Source organism: Salvelinus fontinalis, chromosome 35 (genome assembly GCF_029448725.1).
Source record: "Salvelinus fontinalis isolate EN_2023a chromosome 35, ASM2944872v1, whole genome shotgun sequence".
NCBI classification, from domain to species: Eukaryota; Metazoa; Chordata; class Actinopteri; order Salmoniformes; family Salmonidae; genus Salvelinus; species Salvelinus fontinalis.
Window position 1 is genome coordinate 5,713,791 of NC_074699.1, and position 20,544 is coordinate 5,734,334.

Below are 20,544 nucleotides of genomic sequence, written 5' to 3' on the forward strand. Positions count from 1 at the left end.
AAGATTTTAATGAGTTAATTAGAGGTATTACGGTATTTTAAGAGCTAGGGACACAGTCAGCATTGTGCGAATAATGTCAAGCTGGATAAATGCAGGGCAAATGCAGCCTTTCAGTTAAAGCTTATAAAAAAGTACGTAAAGTAAACCGGTGTTAGGGCTTGTAGCAGGGACATTGAAGGGGCATTAATGGGATATAAGTGGTATTGGTAGATTAAGCCTTGTTGCTGTGAGATTGAGGCATAAGGGCAGCTTGTAGAATAGCGCTCAATTATAGAGCTCTGGCTCGCTATTGATTTTGGCTGTAGAAGTACAAACACAGACATGGACATAAGCATAGCCAGGCACACACACACAAACGCACGTTCTGTTCTAAATCCCAAGCTAATTATATCACAATTACATGGGGCTCAGATGTAGGTCGACACCAATTGACCCCAAAGATTTCCACCCGCTGTGTCGCCCAGACGCCCACTCACCCCCTACCATGCCCCCTCCCTCTGTGTCTCATACAACTATTTTCTCTTCCATATTCATTTGAATTGATGGAATGGATTTCCAGATCTCACAGAGGAATTGGTGTCTTTGGTATGCCTGTCTTAAAGGTGCAATGTGGGATTGCTACATCCAGTTTTGGACTTTTGAATGAATGATATATAGCCATTGTTTCTTGAAGAATGTAACATAGAAATGCCTCGTGAGTTTACTGTCGTACCCCATCAGAACCCACAATATAAGCTTGTTTTACTCCCATTACAAATGGAACACACTTTGCCACAGCGTATAACGCTGTACAGTAGGACATGGTCAAAGCCTGCTATATGATTGTTTTTTTTTCTATGTTGTTCAGGTCTTTTAATAATACATTAGAGTATGTTAAAGGCCAAGTGCAGTCAAAAACATGATATTTGAAGAGCTATTTGAAAATTAATGTCTTTCATTTCATCCTGTTTTGGAGGGAGGGAGTTTTGGCCTGCCTGGTGAAATCAAATGTGTTAACATACCAATAAGACAGATATTTCCAGACCTCTGCCATTAACGGCTAGTTTCCCCCACCCACTCAGACCACTCCCAGACAGTCCGAGCAAAATTCTTGCTTGAGAAATTGCTCTTTGCTAAGAAGCTATTTGTGTGTCTTTTTGGCCATTTTTAATTGAAAACAATCACATTTCTATCCAATTTAGCGACAGATTTTCACACAAATGTGAAAAAAATCTGCATTAAACAGTTTGCCCATTTTCTACCAGAGATGTGTTTCCATCAAACGGACTTTTTTGCGGATAAAAGGCTGTGCGCATAGTAGTGCACATAGAAATAACTTTTGCCGTTAATTTCCCATGTACCAAATGAAAAATACAAGTTAAATGGATTTCCATGACATTTTCAACTCCACTAATGGTTTTGTCACAAAAATGGTTGCGTTATAGAGCAAATGGTCCCACTCTGGTCTTGGAACACGTGCTCTTGTCAACAGAGCACAGATACAGGGTGGGGAAGCTACCTAAATGATGAGATTATTATAAATAAAAGGGATATTATTTGTCAAAAGGCAGCCGAGCATTGATCATCATGTCACCAGAATAAGACCCTCGATATTTGTTGGAACATTCAAGGAGCATCAAGTCAATCACCTTCCTGTGAAGTTCATCATAACTTCACAACTTCATCTGTAGTCTATAAACTGCATGCTTTCCCGAGTCGTAGTGGGGAGGACCACACAGCATATCATCGCGTGACTCCCATGTTTACTTCCAAATGATGGTTATTATATCCACATTTGAGCAAAAAGGCTCAAATGGCTTTTCCAAAGCCATTTCTCACATTATTCATTTTACCGGGAAAAAAAGATCCCACCGTGTCGAATGAACAAATGATCTGCCTGCATGAAGAAATTGTACCAGCATTTCATGTTTCCATCAGACCAGTCGTGACTTTTTTTCATGCGTCAAGAAATTCAGCCTCATGGAATGGTTGGGTGGAAACGTGGTTAGTAAGGTACTTAATTGTTCCCCGGAAATGGTATTGAGACGGGAAAAATATGGCTACATTGGACCTTTAACAGATGTGTCATGGCCATTATAAATCCACTTATTGACCCATGGACAGACATCAGTCTAGATGGACGAGTGGTCGAGTGTGGATGAATTGATGGGATTTCGTGTGGCTGCAGTGATTGGATGATGAATGACACTGACAGAGGAGAGAAAAGTGAAGATGAACAATAGAGTTATGGGAGGACCACTTCGATTCCTGAGAAAATATGATGGTGTTATCACCATCACTGCTGATCTGAGTTTAATTGGTGCACATTATTCTCTCCATGTCTATGTTTTGTTCTGTTGCCTGTTCACTTGTCTGTTCTATCTCGTCCTGTTCTGTTCTTTTGGCTGTTCTGGTCTGTTCTTTTGGCTGTTCTGGTCTGTTCTTTTGGCTGTTCTGGTCTGTTCTTTTGGCTGTTCTGATCTGTTCTTTTGGCTGTTCTGATCTGTTCATTTGGCTGTTCTGATCTGTTCTTGTGGCTGTTCTGATCTGTTCTTGTGGCTGTTCTGGTCTGTTCTTTTGGCTGTTCTGATCTGTTCTTTTGGCTGTTCTGATCTGTTCATTTGGCTGTTCTGATCTGTTCTTGTGGCTGTTCTGATCTGTTCTTGTGGCTGTTCTGATCTGTTCTTTTGGCTGTTCTGATCTGTTCTTTTGGCTGTTCTGATCTGTTCTTTTGGCTGTTCTGATCTGTTCTTGTGGCTGTTCTGGTCTGTTCTTTTGGCTGTTCTGATCTGTTCTTGTGGCTGTTCTGATCTGTTCTTTTGGCTGTTCTGATCTGTTCTTGTGGCTGTTCTGATCTGTTCTTGTGGCTGTTCTGATCTGTTCTTGTGGCTGTTCTGATCTGTTCTTTTGGCTGTTCTGATCTGTTCTTTTGGCTGTTCTGATCTGTTCTTGTGGCTGTTCTTTTCTGTTGTCTGTTGTGTCTGTGTTTCCTCTATGCAGGGGTGTAAAGTACTTAAGTAAAAATACTTCAAAGTACTACTTAAGTCGTTTTTTACTTTTAATTCACTACATTCTTAAAGAAAAGTATGTACATTTTACTCCATACATTTTCCCTAACACCCAAAAGTATTTGTTAAATTTTGAATACTTGTCTAATTCACACACTTATCAAGAGAACATCCCTGGTCATCCCTACTGCCTCTGATCTGGCGGACTCACTAAACACTTGCTTCGATTGTAAATTATGTCTGAGTGTTGGAGCATGCCCCAGGCTATCTGTAAATAAAAAGTACAAAAATGTAATGGTGCTGTCTGGTTTGCTTAATATAAGGAATTTGAGTATTTTTTAACAAGTACATTTATTCCTGATACTTAAGTATATTTAAAATCAAATACTTTTAGACTTTTACTCAAGTAGGATTTTACTGGGTGACTTTCACTTTTACTTGAGTCATTTCCTATTAAGTATTCTTTACTTTTACTCAAGTATGACAATTGGGTGTGGCCCCAGGCAGAATAACTTTAAGACCCATGATCTACACTGTATCCTGTCTATGTCATTCTACAGAGACCCCGCTGACGTTTGCGGCCCACCTGGATAACGTGGTGGAGATCATAAAGGTTCTGAAGAATGGAGGGGCCCACCTGGACTTCAGGGCCAAAGACGGCATGACGGCCCTACACAAAGCTGCTAGGTCCAAGAACCAGGTTACTCTGACGGTACGGACACACACACAGCCACTCACACATGCATACTCACATGAACACACACAACATTAACCCTGCCACTCTTATGGTTACCCATACATTGTATTGATACGTATTGTATTTGTGTTAGGGTTAGGCCCCTACTCTACTACCACATATCTACAACACAAAATCCATGTTTGCGTGTGTGTGTATAGTGCATGTGTGATTGTGTATGCATGTGTCTGTGCCTGTGTTTGTGTCTCTTCACAGTCCCGCTGTTCCATAAGGTGTATTTTGATCTAAATCTAATGCCAATGTGTGTGTGCCTGCCTGCATGCCTGCGTATGTGTGTGTGTGTTGCAGACCCTGTTGGAGCTCGGTTTGTCTCCAGACTATAAGGACAGTCGGGGTCTGACGGCGCTCTATCACACAGCCATGGTGGGAGGAGACCCGTTGTGCTGTGAGTTGCTGCTACATGAACATGCCACCGTCTGCTGCCAGGACGAAAACGGCTGGCACGAAGTCCACCAGGTACACACACACACACAGGCACACACAAACGCACACATACTTTTCCCCTGTACGTGTGCGTATGTGCGTGTCTGTGTGTGTACAGATGGTTGATAGCTCTCCTAGACCCTCTCCCTTCCTGTGCTACTCTGATTGCGATCAGCTCCAGCCAGCAGTAACGTCACTCTTCCTGACGTTACTGTACTTTCTCTTCTTTAGAACATGGCACTGTCAACATAGCAAACACAACTCTCCTCTAGGTTAGCCTATCAGTTAACTATCATCGAAACGCATTTACATCCTCCGAAAAAGGAGCCTTGCCCATGTGCTACGGAAATACCTCCGCTTCCTCTGCGCTCTCCTCCCTCGCTCCCCCACTGACTCTCTTTCGCTCACTCTCTGTCAAACAATTACTCTAAATTACTTTGGATCTATGTAGGTTTTCGAGTTCTACTTTGATACATCTTTCCTTATTTAGCACTGGTGTCGTTCTACATCTGTTCACTACATCCCCCTAGATCTGATTATTCTATCTGATGACTGGGTTCAAACTTAGGACATAATATCCTGAACTCCAGGACCTCAGTGCGCCTACTCTGCAGAACACTGACATCTAGTGGACTTGGCATGTAACTGCAGCCTGACTCTAGGGCAAAGCCAAAGCAGAGACTATAATATAGCTTGTGTCACCATGTGTATTATATGTTGTATGTTTAAGCAATAAGGCACGAGGGGGTGTGGTATATGGCCAATATAACGTGCGAAGGGCTGTTCTTAGGGACGACGCCATGCGGAGCGCCTGGATACAGTTCTTAGTCGTGTTTATTGGTCATATACCACAAACCCACAATGTGCCTTATTGCAATTATAAACTGGTTACCAACATAATAAGACCAGTAAATAGTTTTTTTTAATCATACCCGTGGTGTCTGTTCATAATTATAAAACGGGTGGTTCGAGCCTTGAATGCTGATTGGCTGAAGGCTGTGGTATATCAGACCGTATACCAAGGGTATGACAAAACATGTATTTTTACTGCTCAAATTACATTGGTATGTATTCAGACCCTTTGCTATGAGGCTCAAAATTGAGCTCAGGTGCATCCTGTCTCCATTGATAATCCTTGAGATATTTCTATAACTTGATTGGAGTTCACCTGTGTAAATTAATTTGATTGGACATGATTTGGAAAGGCAACACACCTGTCTATCATTCTTAAATAGAGGAAGTTTGGAACCACCAAGAATCTTCCTTGAGCTGGCCGCCCATCCAAACTGAGCAATTGGGGGAGAAGAGCCTTGGTTGGGGAGGTGACCAAGAACCCGATGGTCACTCTGACAGAGCTCCTGAGTTCATCTGTGGAGATGGGAGAATATTCCAGAAGTACAACCATCTCTGCAGCACTCCACAATTCAGACCTTTATGGTAGAGTGGCCAGGTGGAAGCCACCTAAAAGGCACATGACAGCCTGATTGTAGTTTGCCAAAAGGCCCCTAAAGGACTCTCAGACCATGAGAAACAAGAATCTCTGGTCTGATGAAACCAAGATTGAACTCTTTGGCCTGAATGCCAAGCATCACGTCTGGAGGAAACCTGGCACCATCCCTACGGTGAAGCATGGTGGTGGCAGCATCATGCTGCTGTGGGGATGTTTATTATTGGCAGGGACTGGGAGACTAGTCAGGATCTAGGGAAAGATGAATGGAACAAAGTATAGAGATCCTTGATGAAAACCTGATCCAGAGAGCTCGGGAACGCAGACTGGGGTGAAGGTCCACCTTCCAACAGGACAACAACCCTAAGCACACAGCCAAGACAATGCAGGAGTGGCTTCGGGACAAGTCTCTGAATGTCCTTGAGTAGCCCAGCCAGAGACCGGACTTGAACCTGATCGAACATCTCTTGAGAGACCTGAAATGCGATGCTCCCCATCCAACCTGACAGAGCTTGAAATGATCTGCAGAGAAGAATGAGAGAAACTCCCCAAAATACAGGTGTGTCAAGCTTGTAGCAACGTGCCCAAGAAGACTTGAGGCTGTAATCACTGCCAAAGGTGCTTCAACAAAGTACTAAGTGAAGGGCCTGAATACTTATGTAAATGTTTTATATTTAATTTTTTATATTTAATAAATGTGCAAAAAAATCTATAAACCAGTTTTTGCTTTGTCGTTATGGGGTATTATTTGTAGATTGATGAGGGAAAAAAACTATTTAATATATTTTAGAATAAGGCTATAAATAACAAAATGTGGAAAAGGTCAAGGGGTCTGAATACTTTCCGAATGCACTGTATATATATATATACTGTATACGTGTATCTAAAGGGGATTCAATTATAGTATTATACAGATCTACACAACCTGTTCCACCTTTTCAAAGTAAAATAAAAAATATAGAGCATTTTCTAAATTAATAAAACAAACATTTAAACGAACATGTCTTGATTGCGTCGGATTCTACCAACTCAAGACAACTCTTAGGGCAACATATATCCATTGTTTTTGTCAAAATTACTCAAGCTCAATAAATTTGGTTGGAAATCATTGATGGACTGTGATATTCAAACCTTGTCTTGGATTTTCAATCAGATTTAAGTAAGGACTGAGACTTGACCCATTAGGAACACGGAACTCTTCTTTTAAAGCAATCTGGTGTGTCATTGGTTTTAACATTTCTGTAATTGTCGCACTGAATTGTAAAACTCTATCCCAGGGTTAGGTATTCAGAAGACTGAGGCAGGGTTTCCTACAACTTTCATATTTCTTTTGATCCTGACAAACTCCCCTGTCCCTGCCGGTGACAAGCATACACACTCAAACCATGATGATGCCCCACCACATTACTTGAAAATACAGATGGTTTCACTCTGTGATGTGTTGAATTGGATTGGAAGATTTCAGTGGTAGCTGACATGTATTGTGTTGAGTCATCCGCATACATAGACATACTGGCTTTGGTCAAAGCCAGTGGCATGTTGTTAGTAAAAATGTTAATAAGTAAGGGGCCTAGACAGCTGCCCTGGCGAATTCCTGATTCTACCTGGATTATGACGGAGAGGATTTCATTAAAGAACACCCTCTGTGTTCTGTTAGACAGGTAACTCTTTATCCACAATACAGCAGGGGGTGTAAAGCCATAACACATACATTTTTCCAGCAGATCGATAATGTCATAAGCCGCACTGAATTCTAGAAACAGCACACACAATATTTTTATTATCAATTTCTCACAGCCAATCTTCAGTCATTTGTGTAAATGCTGTAATTGTTGAATGTCTTTCCCTATAAATGTGCTGACCAACTGGCTAGTGTCTTCACTGACATATTCAACCTATCCCTGTCTGAGCCTGTTATACCAACATGTTTCAAGCAGACCACCATAGTCCCTATGCCCAAGAAACACTAAGGTAACCTGCCTAAATGACTACCGACCCGTAGCACTGCTTTGAAAGGCTGGTCATGGCTCACATCAACACCATTATCCCAGAAACCCTAGACCCACTCCAATTTGCATACCGCCCCAACAGATCCACAGATGATGCAATCCCTATTGCACTCCACACTGCCCATTCACACCTGGACAAAAGGAAAACCTATGTGAGAATGCTATTCATTGACTACAGCTCATAGTACCCTCAAAGCTCATCACTAAGCTAAGGACCCTGGGACTAAACACCTCCCTCTGCAACTGGACCCTGGACTTCCTGACGGGCCGCACCCAGGTGGTAAGGGTAGGTAACAACACATCCGCCACGCTGATCCTCAACACGGGGGACCCTCAGGGTTGCGTGCTCAGTCCCCTCATGTATTCCCTGTTTACTCATGACTGCATGGCCAGGCACGACTCCAACACCATCATTAAATGTGCCGATGACACAACAGTGGTAGGCCTGATCACCGACAACGATGAGACAGCCTATAGGGAGTAGGTCAGATACCTGACCGTGTGGTGCAAGGACCACTGCCTGTTATGGCAACTGCTCGGCCTCCAACCGCAAGGGACTACCGAGGGTAGTGCGTATGGCCCAGTACATCACCGGGGCCAAGCTTCCTGCCATCCAGGACCTCTAAACCAGGCGGTGTCAGAGAAAGGCCCTAAAAATGGTCAAAAACTGCAGCCACCCTAGTCATAGACTGTTCTCTCTACCACCGCATGGCAAGCGGTACCAGAGCGCCAAGTCTAGGTCCAAGAGGCTTCTAAACAGCTTATAACCCCAAGCCATAACAATCCTAAACATCTCATTAAATGGCTACCCAGACTATTTGCATTGCCCCCTCCCCCTCTTCTATGCTGCTGATGCTCTCTGTTATTGTCTATGCATTATCTACGTCACTTTAATAACTCTACCTACAGTTGAAGTCGGAAGTTTACATGCACCTTAGCCAAATGCATTTAAACTCAGTTTTTCACAATTCCTGACATTTAATCCTAGTAAAAATTCCCGGTCTTAGGTCAGTTAGGATTACCCATTTATTTTAAGAATGTGAAATGTCAGAATAATAGTAGAGAGTGATTTATTTCAGCTTTTATTTCTTTCATCACATTCCCAGTGGGTCAGAAGTTGACATATACTCAATTAGTATTTGGTAGCATTGCCTTTAAATTGTTTAACTTAAGTCAAGTGTTTTGTGTAGCCTTCCACAAGCTTCCCACAATAAGTTGAGTGAATTTTGGCCCACTCCTCCTGACAGAGCTGGTGTAATTGAGTCAGGTTTGTAGGCCTCCTTGCTCGCACACACTTTTCCAGTTCTGCCCACAAATCTTCTGTGGGTTGAGGTCAGGACTTTGTGATGGCCACTCCAATACCTTGACTTTGGAAGTATGCTTGGGGTCATTGTCCATTTGGAAGACCCATTTGCGACCAAGCTTTAACTTCCTGACTGATGTCTTGAGATGTTGCTTCAACATATCCACATAATTTTCCTTCCTCATGATGTCATCTATTTTGTGAAGTGCACCAGTCCTTCCTGCAGCAAAGCATCCCCACAAATTGATGCTGCCACCCTCGTGGGATGGTGTTCTTCGGCTTGCAAGCGTCCCCTTTTTCCTCCAAACATTACGATGGTCATTATGGCAAAACAGATCTATTTTTGTTTCATCAGACCAGAGGACATTTCTCCAAAAAGTACGATCTTTGTCCCCACGTGTAGTTGCAAACCGTAGTCTGGCTTTTTTATGGCGGCTTTGGAGCAATAGCTTCTGGTTATGTCGATATAGGACTCATTTAACTGTGGATATAGATACTTTTATACCTGTCTCCTCCAGCATCTTCACAAGGTCCTTTGCTGTTGTTCTGGGATTGATTTGCACTTTTCGCACCAAAGTACGTTCATCTCTAGGAGACAGAACGAGTCTCCTTCCTGAGCGTTATGACGGCTGTGTGGTCCCATGGTGTTTATACTTGCTTAATATTGTTTGTACAGATGAACGTGGTACCTTCAGGCGTTTGGAAATTGCTCCCAAGGATAAACCAGACTTGTGGATGTCTACAATTTTTTTCTGAGATCTTGGCTGATTTATTTTGATTTTCCCATAATGTCAAGCAAAGAGGCAATAAGTTTGAAGGTAGGCCTTGAAATACATCCACAGGTACACCTCCAATTGACTCAAATGATGTCTTAGCCTATCAGAAGCTTCTAAAGCCATGACATAATTTTCTGGAATTTTCCAAGCTGTTTAAAAGCACAGTCAACATAGTGTATGTAAACTTCTGACCTACTGGAATTCTGATACAGTGATAAGTGAAATAATCTGTCTGTAAAGAATTGTTGGAAAAATGACTTGTGTCGTGTACAAAGTAGATGTCCTAAACGACTTGCCAAAACTATAGTTTGTTAACAAGAAAGTTGTGGAGTGTTTGAAAAACAAGTTTTAATGACTCCAACCTAAGGGTATGTAAACTTCCGACTTCAACTGTACATGTACACTACATGTACAGAGAAGGCCTCTTCCTTGGCTGAGGCACCGGATACACTGGGCCGTGGAGGCGCACTGGCGGTCTCGAGCGCAGAGCTAGCACAACTCGTCCTGGCTGGATCCCCCCTGAAGCCCGGCAAGTGCGGGGAGCTGGAACAGGCCGCACAGGGCTGTGCTGGCGAACCTGGGACACCGTGCGTAGGGCTGGCGCAGGATAACCCGGGCCGAGGAGACGCACTGGAGGCCTGGAGAGCAGGGCTGGCACACTCCGTCCTGGCTCGATGCCCACCCTAGCCCGGCCGATGCGAGGAGCTGGGATATAGCGCACTGGGCTAAGAACACGTACTGGAGACACCGTGCGCTCCACCGCATAACATGGTGCCTGACCAGTACGACGCTCGCCATGGTAAGCACGGGGAGTTGCCTCAGGTCTCCTACCTGACTCCGCCAATCTCCTCGTCTGCCGCCCCCCAAAAAAATTCTGGGGCTGCCTTCCGTGCACGTTTCCTCGAGCCAACTCCTCGTAGCGTCGCTTCTCTGCTTTAGCTGCCTCCAGCTCCTCTTTAGGACGGCGATACTCTCCCGACTGTGCCCAGGGTCCCTTGCCGTCCAAGATTTCCTCCCATGTCCAGGAGTCCATTCCACCACGCTGCTTGGTCCTTTGGTGGTGGGTAGTTCTGTAACGATGTTCGTCTGAGGAGGAAGGAGTGGACCAAGGTGCAGCGTGGTACGTGTTCATGATATTTATTTAACTCAGAATACTAAGACAAAATAACAAAAATAGACCAACCCGAAACAGTTCTGTCTGGTGCAGACACAAAGACAGAAAACAACTACCCACAACAAACAGGTGGAAAAAGGCTACCTAAGTATGGTTCTCAATCAGAGACAACGATAGACAGCTGCCTCTGATTGAGAACCACACCCGGCCAAACACACAGAAAAGAAAACATAGAACACCAGACATAGAATGCCCACCCCAACTCACGCCCTGACCAACCAAAATAGAGACCTAAAAAGGATCTCTAAGGTCAGGGCGTGACACCTATTTGGTAAAAGACCCAGTCCATATTATGGTAAGAACAGCTCAAATAAGCAAAGAGAAACGACAATCCATCTTTACTTTAAGACATGAAGGTTAGCCAATGCAGAACATTTCACTTTGAAAGTTCCTTTGAACGTTTCTTCAAGTGCAGTCGCAAAAAAACATCAAGCGCTATGATGAAACCGGCTCTCACGAGGACGGCCGCAGGACGGGAAGAACCAGAGTTACCTCTGCTGCAGAGGATAAGTTCATTAGAGTTATTAACCTCAGAAATATCAGCCCAAATAAATGCTTCGCAGATTTCAAGTAACAAACACATCTCAACATCAACTTTCCAATAGGTGTGGAGTGTTCCCAAGGGGTCCAAGTCTCAGTCCCGACTTTCAATCTTCCTGAAAATGTCAGACAAGGTCTGACTATTGCTGTCAATCCGTGATTCCCAACCAAATTGAATGAGCTCGAGTAACAATTGATACATGTTGCCCTAAGAGTTGTACAGAGAGCTGGTAGAGTTATATACAAAACATGATTTACAGTTGTAATTGCTGACAAAGGTGCTTCCACCAAGTGTTCACTCTGGGGTGTGAAGACATACGCAGTCTCTTTCCCTTTGAAAATGTACAGCAGGTTGTGTAGATCTGTAGGATAAAAAAAATAAAATGTAATCCCTTTTTAGGTTTAGAATGTGACAACTGTGAATGCGGTGTGTAGACTTTCACTAGGCACTGTATAATAAATATATAAATTATAATCAACATTGATTGTTTTCTGTGTGTTTGTGTGCGTGGGTACAGGCTTGTCGGAATGGCTTTGTCCAGCACCTGGAGCATCTGCTGTTCTACGGGGCGGACATGAGCGCACAGAACGCCTCAGGGAACACAGCGCTGCATATCTGTGCTCTCTACAATCAGGTGAGCTGTGTGTGTGTGCGCGTGTGTGTTTGTTCGTACAAGTGTATCTGTCCTTCTTCCACCTGGTTTGACTGTGTAGGCCTGGAGGTCTCCCTGATGTCTCTCTGTTCACCTGTTCTACTTGTGTTCGAGTCTGTAAGTGTCTGGGTGAATTAACTTAACCCACCGCCACGCATTACTGACCTTACACACATACACACACACATCTGCTTCTCGTTCCGTTCGTATGAGATGTAAGTAAATCCACAATTAAATGGCAGTTATTTGCGTTAACAAAGTGCTTTTCCACAATTAAGAGAAATTGGAGGAGAGGATCATGAGTAAGTGTGGAGAAGGAGTGACAAGGGGATGAGTCTGTCTCTCATTCCCACCACACAGCTCTCCTCCTACTCTAGACTCAATTAGACCCCCAGATTTGTACATGTTCATTAGCTAAATGTATTCAATTTGACATCAAATCTTACATCATAACATTTCTTAAATGCATTTGAGTCCTGACCCCTCTCTTGCTTGAAAAGCTTTTCACATCTCAACCCACTTGTTTTTCTACTCTCCCACTACGTCCGTATTCAGAATCATCTGACTCAATTGGCGCGATGGCCTAGAATAGAATAGAATACAGCTTGGATGGACATTTTTTCTTTTGGCATCACCTTCCATTAAAAGGATCACACACACATACATTCTCACATCATACGCATTTAAACCAGTCAGTCCATCATGTTGCATCCACTAACAACATAGAGGACTTTAATACCTTCACTCACATCCGACCGCTGTCCCAACTGCACTGTACCGATAAAATGTATTTTGCATTTAGTAGTCTAACATAAGGAACAAATTCATGTTTTGAACATGTCCTTCTATCATGTCTTATATCTCGCCTCCTCTTCCTCTCTCTCTCTTTATCCCTTTCACATTTGGGGATTTTTCTGCAAAACTGTTGAGGCGGGAATCCCCATGTCTCCTAATGTTCTGTAGTTTAGTGTCTGTACACACATGCACTGTTCTCCTGGTATTTAAACCTTCACGTCGTATTATCCTGTGTCAGGGCTACAATTAGAGATGGGGGGAGGGGGGAGGCAGAGTGAGAGAGTCAGTGAGAGCGAAAGAATACAGGCAGAATGAGAGAGGGGGGGGGGGGGGATTACACGTCATCCATTTCTATTTCAAAATGAGCTTCGATGCAAATGGAGGTTATAAAATGCCAATATGTGGGATTGTTAATTTGTTGAACGTGTCAAAATATAGAGAACATATTATACACTCTACAAATGCCCGAATTTACATCCTTCATGTTAGTTACTTTGCAAACTGGCATGAGTACAGAATTGATTGTGTGTGTGTTAATGTGTGTGTTTCTGTATATAATACTGTTCATGCATGGTTGAGCACTCTGTGGGCGAGTTGTGCAGCACATTCAGACCCTTTATCGGTCTCTCCCTTTCTCTCTTTCACACTCTCTGTTCAACAGCTTTTTTTCATTTTCTTCACACAGAATCTCCCTCATACATGTAGCAGGCACTGTTTCTCTCTCTCTCTCTCTCTCTGTCTCTCTGTGTGTCTCTCTCTCTCTCTCTGTCTGTCTGTCTGTCTGTCTCTCTCTCTCTCTCTCTCTCTCTCTCTCTCTCTCTCTCTCTCTGTCTGTCTCTCTCTCTCTGTCTGTCTCTCTCTCTCTCTCTCTCTCTCTCTCTCTCTCGCTCTCTCTTGTTTTTAAAAGTTGGGGATTCAAAGGAGGACTTATATTGCCCTTTTCCACTGCTAATTCAAGTAATCGAAAACTGGCTTCTGGACTGTCGGGGTTACTGTACAAGTGTTCTGTCGAGTCTTTGTGTCGTATGGGAAGCATGGGAGTAATAGAGATTGATCATTCCCCAGAAATTCAGAGCCACTCCTCAGATTCCTGTTCTTCCCTGTTCTTTCCCAGGATAACTGTGCCAGGGTGCTGCTGGTGCGTGGAGCCGACAAAGCGGTGAAGAACTACAACAGCCAGAGTCCCTTCCAGGTGAGAGCCGTAATGCATCCTCTCATCCAAAACCGTTCCTGTAGTTCTGACATACCAGAGCTGCGGGTTTAATTCCTTCATGGGCTACATAGTTTATCCAATATACAGAATATATACTGAAGAAGTTTTCTTATCAGCGGAAAAAAAACCTGGGTCAGTGTGAATGGGACTCTATTGAGAAAAAACACACCTTTCAAGTCCCAAGTAATACCAAGAATGCATCTCAATAGTCTGAAGTGGCTTCCTCTACCTAACTCCTCTACTTGACTCCTCTCCTTTATCTGCATCTGAAAAGCAAGTGCTGAAGGGAATGGGCCGAGTGTCACTAGGTCACACAGTTGTGTGTGTGATGCAGTTGTAGACATCTGACAAAGTTGCGTGCGTCCACGGGTTGGCTCGATGTGTTGTGTGTGTCTTGCCGAGATAATTGCTCGAATACACAGAAGGCAGTGCAGCTGACACTATTGATTCCAATGAGAGTCCTGCATGAGTCACGTCTGAGTCACAAAGGAGCGTTTTGAAGCAGGCTTTTATGTAAGGCAGTCCTCGGATCCTCGATGGCCCTCCACAGGCACTTCAGTGGCCCTCCTAATCTCTCTGGCTTTCGCCAGTGGGGTTGGTCCCAAAAGTTGAACTTGTCTAATTGACTCCTATTCTTTTCCAGTTGCACTGGGTTTGTTACACTTGACATGTCTAGAGGAGACAAGGAGAAGACACAAGCAGAGGGTTAGAACATGGTGCTCCCAATACCATGGTTGTGGGTACAATTCCCGTATGGGCCCCCTGAAACGGAATATAGGTGTCTCTATCAAAGTTGCCAATGAATTGATCAAGTAATGTCACTTATTGGGGCGGAGTTCAATGGGAGTGAAAATATGCGATAGTGTGTGTCTCCGCTGCTCTGCCTGTGTATCTGTAGCTAAAAATAGAGTCCCAGCAGCCCAATGAGATCATCAATTAGAGCTCTGCTGAGTAGCTCAAAATCCCTCCCCCTCCTCTGTTGGCCCAGACTCTGGATGTAGGTGTTTTCACAAGATTCTTCTATAAAGCATTTGCCTGTTTCAACCTCACTCTCTAACGCCCCCCCCCCCCCCCCCCCCCCCCTGTTCCCTCCCGTGCTCCCTTGTTCCCAGATGTGTGATGGACAGTGTCAGTGTCTTTATAGTTCCCCTCCTCCTTTATCCCTTTCACATTTTCTTTTTCTCTCGCTCTCCTCTCCAGTCTCTTATTTGATTATTTCTTCGCTGTCCCCTTTCTCCTCTATTCTTTTTCTTTCTTCTTTCCTCTTTCCTCGCCTTCCTTCTGTCTCTGTTCATTTCTCACATTTCTCTCCTTTTCTCTCCTCTCTCTCTAAATGTGCTGCTTCCTTGTCTTTCCTTTCTGCCATTTTATGTTTCCCTTTCCTTTCCTTTCTCTCTCTCTCTCTCTCTCCCTCTTTCATTCTGTCACCTGTGGTGTCCGTTTCTTCCGCTGTGTTGCATTACGATGAGACTGGAATCCCGCTGGACATACACGGGTTGGAATCAACTTTGTTTCCGTGTCATTTCATGGAAATGACGTTGAACCGTCTGTGCCCAGTGGGAAGTGAAATAATAAACTGGAATGAGAAACATGCAGAAGTATTCAACTTTATACTGATGCTCCAATCGCTATCTGTCTCTCAGCGAAAGTCTAGCCCTTTAGCCCAGGGTATGGGAGGATGTTTATCAGTATTGAGAAACTCACGATGAGAAACAAGAACATGCAAATTCAAGAACGACGGGAAGCGAAAGAGAGTATTTCTGCTGTCGGTCTCTGTATCTATAACAAAATTCCTCCTTTCCCATCTCCTTTCCAATCTCCTCCTGTCTTCTCCATCTTCCCTACTCGCGTTCTCCTATGTGCCTGGCCCTTTAAGGATTCTCGCTGGTCTTGAATCAGAGTTAATTCCCTCCCTGAGTTGTTGGATGTAGTTTCAGGCACAATTCTCCACCCATTCCTCCTCCCCTACCTCCTTCTCTTCCTCCTCCTCCTCTCATCCACCACCATAGACAACAGTGTCTTCATGGAAACAAGGGGTCATTCCCAGCATTCCTATGCGTTGGGAACATGAAGGAGTGAGGGAGTGAAGGAGGGGGTGGCAATGAAGGCGTCAGTGGGGTGTTTTCCCCTATACATGCCTGTGCTCTACACTACGGCCGTGTGGTTTAGATGTGGTCTTTAGGCTTTAAATCACACTACAGCTATACACTGAGAAAAAAAAATTCAAAAAGGGTTCTGCAGTTGTCCCCATAGGAGACCACTTGGGTTCCAGGTAGAACCCAGGTAGAACCCAAAAGTTCCAGGTAGAACCCAAAAGGGGTTCTTCAAAGGGTTCTCTTACGGAAACTGCCGAAAAACAATTTTTTTCTAAGAGTGTACACTTCAGCTGTAGGCTTCATTCTATACCTTCGTCTCCTCACAGTGCTTTCGCTCTCAGTTCACCAGTGTTCAGTTATGATACCCAGTGATCTGCAATCAGAGTTACACCTATCACAACGGCTCATAAGCAATGAGGGCATGTTATGTTTAAGCGAAGAAGGTTTGTCATTTTGTTATGAAGTGTTGTCCAAAGAGATTGCAGTAAACCCCACCCTCCCCCTCCTCCAAATCCCTCCTCCTCCCTACTCCTTCTCCCAGGGAATGATCTGTCCTGTAATGTAATCAACGCTCTGTTCCTCTCACTGTATACCACGTGTACATCCACTGCCCCCCCGGGGACACTATGATATCGCTCCCTTTCGTCCAGTGGGTAAGACTGGGGGTGACTTGTCATCAACCCATAGTTGCCCACGCTGCCATGTTGATTGGCTGATGGTGGCGCCGTGATGCCATCAGGCTTACACACTGTCATGGCTGTTTGCTGCTATATTTACATGTGTTTTTGTCCATTGATGGAGAAGTGGAAATGAAGAGAAAGGGAAGAAGGAAGGAGAAAACGAGAAAGATGAGAGAGGGGAAAGGTGAATGTGGGTTTTATGAGTCTTTCATGTGTTAGGTTCTAAATGAACCTAATAGAACTCACAGACGCTTAATAAAGCTCAGACAAAGTTTATTCCCCCGTTGGGTCATACAGCTGCATAAGACAAAATACATATTCACACAAACACTGATATTTAACCCTTTCTCCTATACTGAGTCTCCTCCCACACATTTGAACAGCCAATGCGTCTCTGTTGCTAGACAGAACCTTAGTGATATCTGTATCTTCCTCGCTTCATCTGACCTGACTTCAGCGCCAAATTGCTCGCTCGTCCCCAACTCACGGCTGTCCTGTTGACTCGTACCAGACTGTGTCTCTTCTCCTCCCATAGGATCCCCGACGGCTAACAATAACAGATCCTGACAGAATGTAAACGTTCTACATTCCCCTCTCTCCCTCGGTGACATGAATAAGTACATTTCATATTTTCAGAACCCAACACGTCACACGGGGCTAGTGAAAGGGTCCTTCTTCCATTAGAGCCATGCAAAACAAGATGCTAGAGCTGACCCGCCAGCCACCACACTCTGTCTCTCTCTCTCTCTCTCTCTCTCTCTCTCTCTCTCTCTCTCTCTCTCTCTCTCTCTCTCTCTCTCTCTCTCTCTCTCTCTCTCTCTCTCTCTCATATGTAGGTAGCACACATTTCTCACAACATATCCCTATATCCCTCTCTCTAGCGACCCCTTTGCTTTCTCTCTCATCCCTCTCTTGCTCCCTCTCCTCACTTTCTTTCTCCCACATGCTATCTTCCACCACTGCTCTCTCTCTCTCTCTCTCTCTCTCTCTCTCTCTCTCTCACCAACGCTCACTCTTCCGATGGTGGGTGTAGGCGAGTGTGGGCGTGTGTGTACGCACATTGGTATGCGCGCGTGTCATGCTAAAAGTTCAGGATTCGTAACAGGCTGCAGATGGTTACATCCAGATAGGAATTTAGTAGAATCAAGTCTGAATTGCCACACAGACACACACACACACACACGCACACACACACACACACAAACACACACACACACACACAATGAATTGTTTGAATTTGTAGAGTAATGTAAAAGTTGTTTTGCGGACATGAAATGTGGCCCTCAAATTGCAACCCCCCCCCCCCTCTCTCTCTCTCTCTCTCTCCCTCTCGCAGGTGGCCATCATCGCGGGGAACTTTGAACTGGCCGAACTGGTCAAGAACCACAAAGAGACAGATATAGGTGAGTAACCATGGTTACCCTCCTCTTTTCCACCTCCCCTCCCACTTTTCTCTGTCTGAAATGGATATGTTATTGGATAATAGGTTGCTGATCTTTTCTTGTGTATGATCTTTTCTTGCTGTATATGTGTGTGTGTGTGTGTCTGCCCTTCTGCAAGTATGTTCTCCATCATGCATGTGTGAGTGTGTGTTTGTGCGTGCATGTTTGTGTGTGAGTGCTAGAGAACCATGACAGGATTTGTCATTCAGTCCACCCCCCCCTTTCGTGGGACTATCCTATCACACTGGGGAATCCAGGATCCCTCAGGTGGCATATGAGAGCAGGGTTAGGGAGGGATAGAATGACTATACTAAATCCCGCCCCAAAAAATGGTTTCCTTCTCCCAAAGGAATTTAAAAATAGATTTCTACTTTCTCGTTTTTCCCTGTGGGTTTATCTGCCGTGCACCCCACACCCCCCACTGCCCTACAACGCCATCATCTTTCTTAATGAAACTATTTCACATGGAGGGAAAAAGGTTAAGCGGGAGGGATTACCATCCCCAGACAAATTAAATAAAAAATGAAATAAATAAATAGAAAAAGAGTGAATAGATAAATAAATAAAATAATCTAAAGATGTAATCCACAATTGTGCCCCCCCCCCCCCCCCCCCGAGCAAGATTCCCCAGGCCTCACAGCTGCAGCGAGGGCTAGATGAAACGCAGCGCTGCAGGATTACCCCGCGTCTCTCACATCTGCCGCCATCGTCCCCGCTCCCCCTTCTCGGGCCACCCATCCTGCTCCCCACGTTCAGCATGAACCTTCTCACAACGGGACGCCGTCGCACCTCGACTCCGGTGGGGCCATGAGAGCCCGAACTCCACCATTGACCATTAGCCGTTCTAGTGGAATGAAAAGGCCCGGATAACTGTCCTCTACTACAGTCCTCGCTTTTGCTTTCACTCTAACTCTTTCTGTCTCTATCTCTCGGCTCACTGTCAGCCGTGCCTCACTGAGTCTGTAATGGGATATTTTCTTTGCTGGATTATCGGCCATGGGTTCTGCATGTTGCAAATCAGAGAAAGGTGGGTGCTCTGAATCTCAACCACCACTCTCCTACCTCCTCTACCCTCTTCCCTGCCATTTCTTGTCCCCTTCTCACCCGCTCCGGGTGGGCGGTAGCTTGCTATGTTGGGATACAGGTAGAATTGTGTATCTGCGGTATGGTGGGTAATTGTCTATCCTGCCTGAGCTGAGGCACTACCCTGGCATGGGTACAGAATTGATTGTGTGTGTGTGTGTGTGTAAAGAGTATTTAGAAGGTGCACTAAAGAGCATTAGCCCAGAAAGAGTAATTAGTGAGTAGAGCTATGCGTCGTTAAGACTCACACACCTTCTCTCCCTCTCCCTACATCCTTCTCGCTCCCTTGTTCCCCGGTGACTTTATAGTCTGTCTCTTTGTGTTGGAGTTGGATTAGACGATAGGCATGAATTTAATCCTGTACGAGAGAGCACAGAGCAGTTCAGCTAACCCTGACACTGCCTAGCCTGTCTTGTAACCCAACTCAAGGTGCTCATGAATCAGTGTATTATTGAATTACTAACATGGTATGCCCCAACACTCATTCAATTAACTAGTCTGTTATTCAATCTCTGTATTAGACCCATAGGAAATACCAGAGAGTCAGACCAAAGCAATAGAAACGGGTTGGATAGATTATGGTGGAAGGGTTATATTGCCATATAATGTATGTTTAGGTTCTTGGACTGGGTTAGCGAACACAAGGCTAAGTGAATAATATAGTGACAGGATATTATAGCGGGTTCGGCGCAAAGATCTTTGTAAGGCAGGGTTTACACATACAAACACACACCACCAGTCCAAGTGAAGGGTTAAACCGATTTATTACTATCAGGTTTCGGCAGTGTTCCTGATATACAAAGCAAACAGAGAAAACACTGTCACCAGTGGCAGGTCCTCCAATCTTGGTCGATGTGGGGGTTCAATCCTTGTTGAAATCATAAGTTCCTTTCTTCCGTAAAACCTCCTTCTCCACCGTACGTTCTGTCTCCCCAATAACCTCCTACTCCTTTACCTCCTGGGGTCAAAGAAAAGACAAAGAAAAAAAATAAGTAGAGGCCTTGATTGGTTTCACCTGTCTGCAGTTTGGCTCTGATTACAACTGGAGACAGGTGTGGCTGTTCTGCTGCAGTCTAGAATTTTTCCCCCGAGCTGTCCATGGTCCTGCTTCTGGGGAATACTTCACATTGCTGTCCGTGGTCCTGGCAGCCAGAAAATAAAGGAAA

General features: G+C 44.5%; 1 protein-coding gene across 5 annotated transcripts in view; it reads left to right on the forward strand.

Moving 5' to 3' along the window:
* LOC129834283 (SH3 and multiple ankyrin repeat domains protein 2-like) overlaps positions 1-20,544 on the forward strand; it is a 248,321-nt gene that overhangs the window by 108,062 nt on the left and 119,715 nt on the right. For all 5 annotated transcript variants that reach the window (XM_055899135.1, XM_055899137.1, XM_055899136.1 and 2 more), the window contains exons 6-10: positions 3,548-3,699; positions 4,033-4,200; positions 11,935-12,051; positions 13,979-14,056; positions 18,190-18,256. In XM_055899135.1, coding sequence (XP_055755110.1) covers positions 3,548-3,699; positions 4,033-4,200; positions 11,935-12,051; positions 13,979-14,056; positions 18,190-18,256 — 582 coding nt within the window. The remainder of the gene's footprint in view (positions 1-3,547; positions 3,700-4,032; positions 4,201-11,934; positions 12,052-13,978; positions 14,057-18,189; positions 18,257-20,544) is intronic.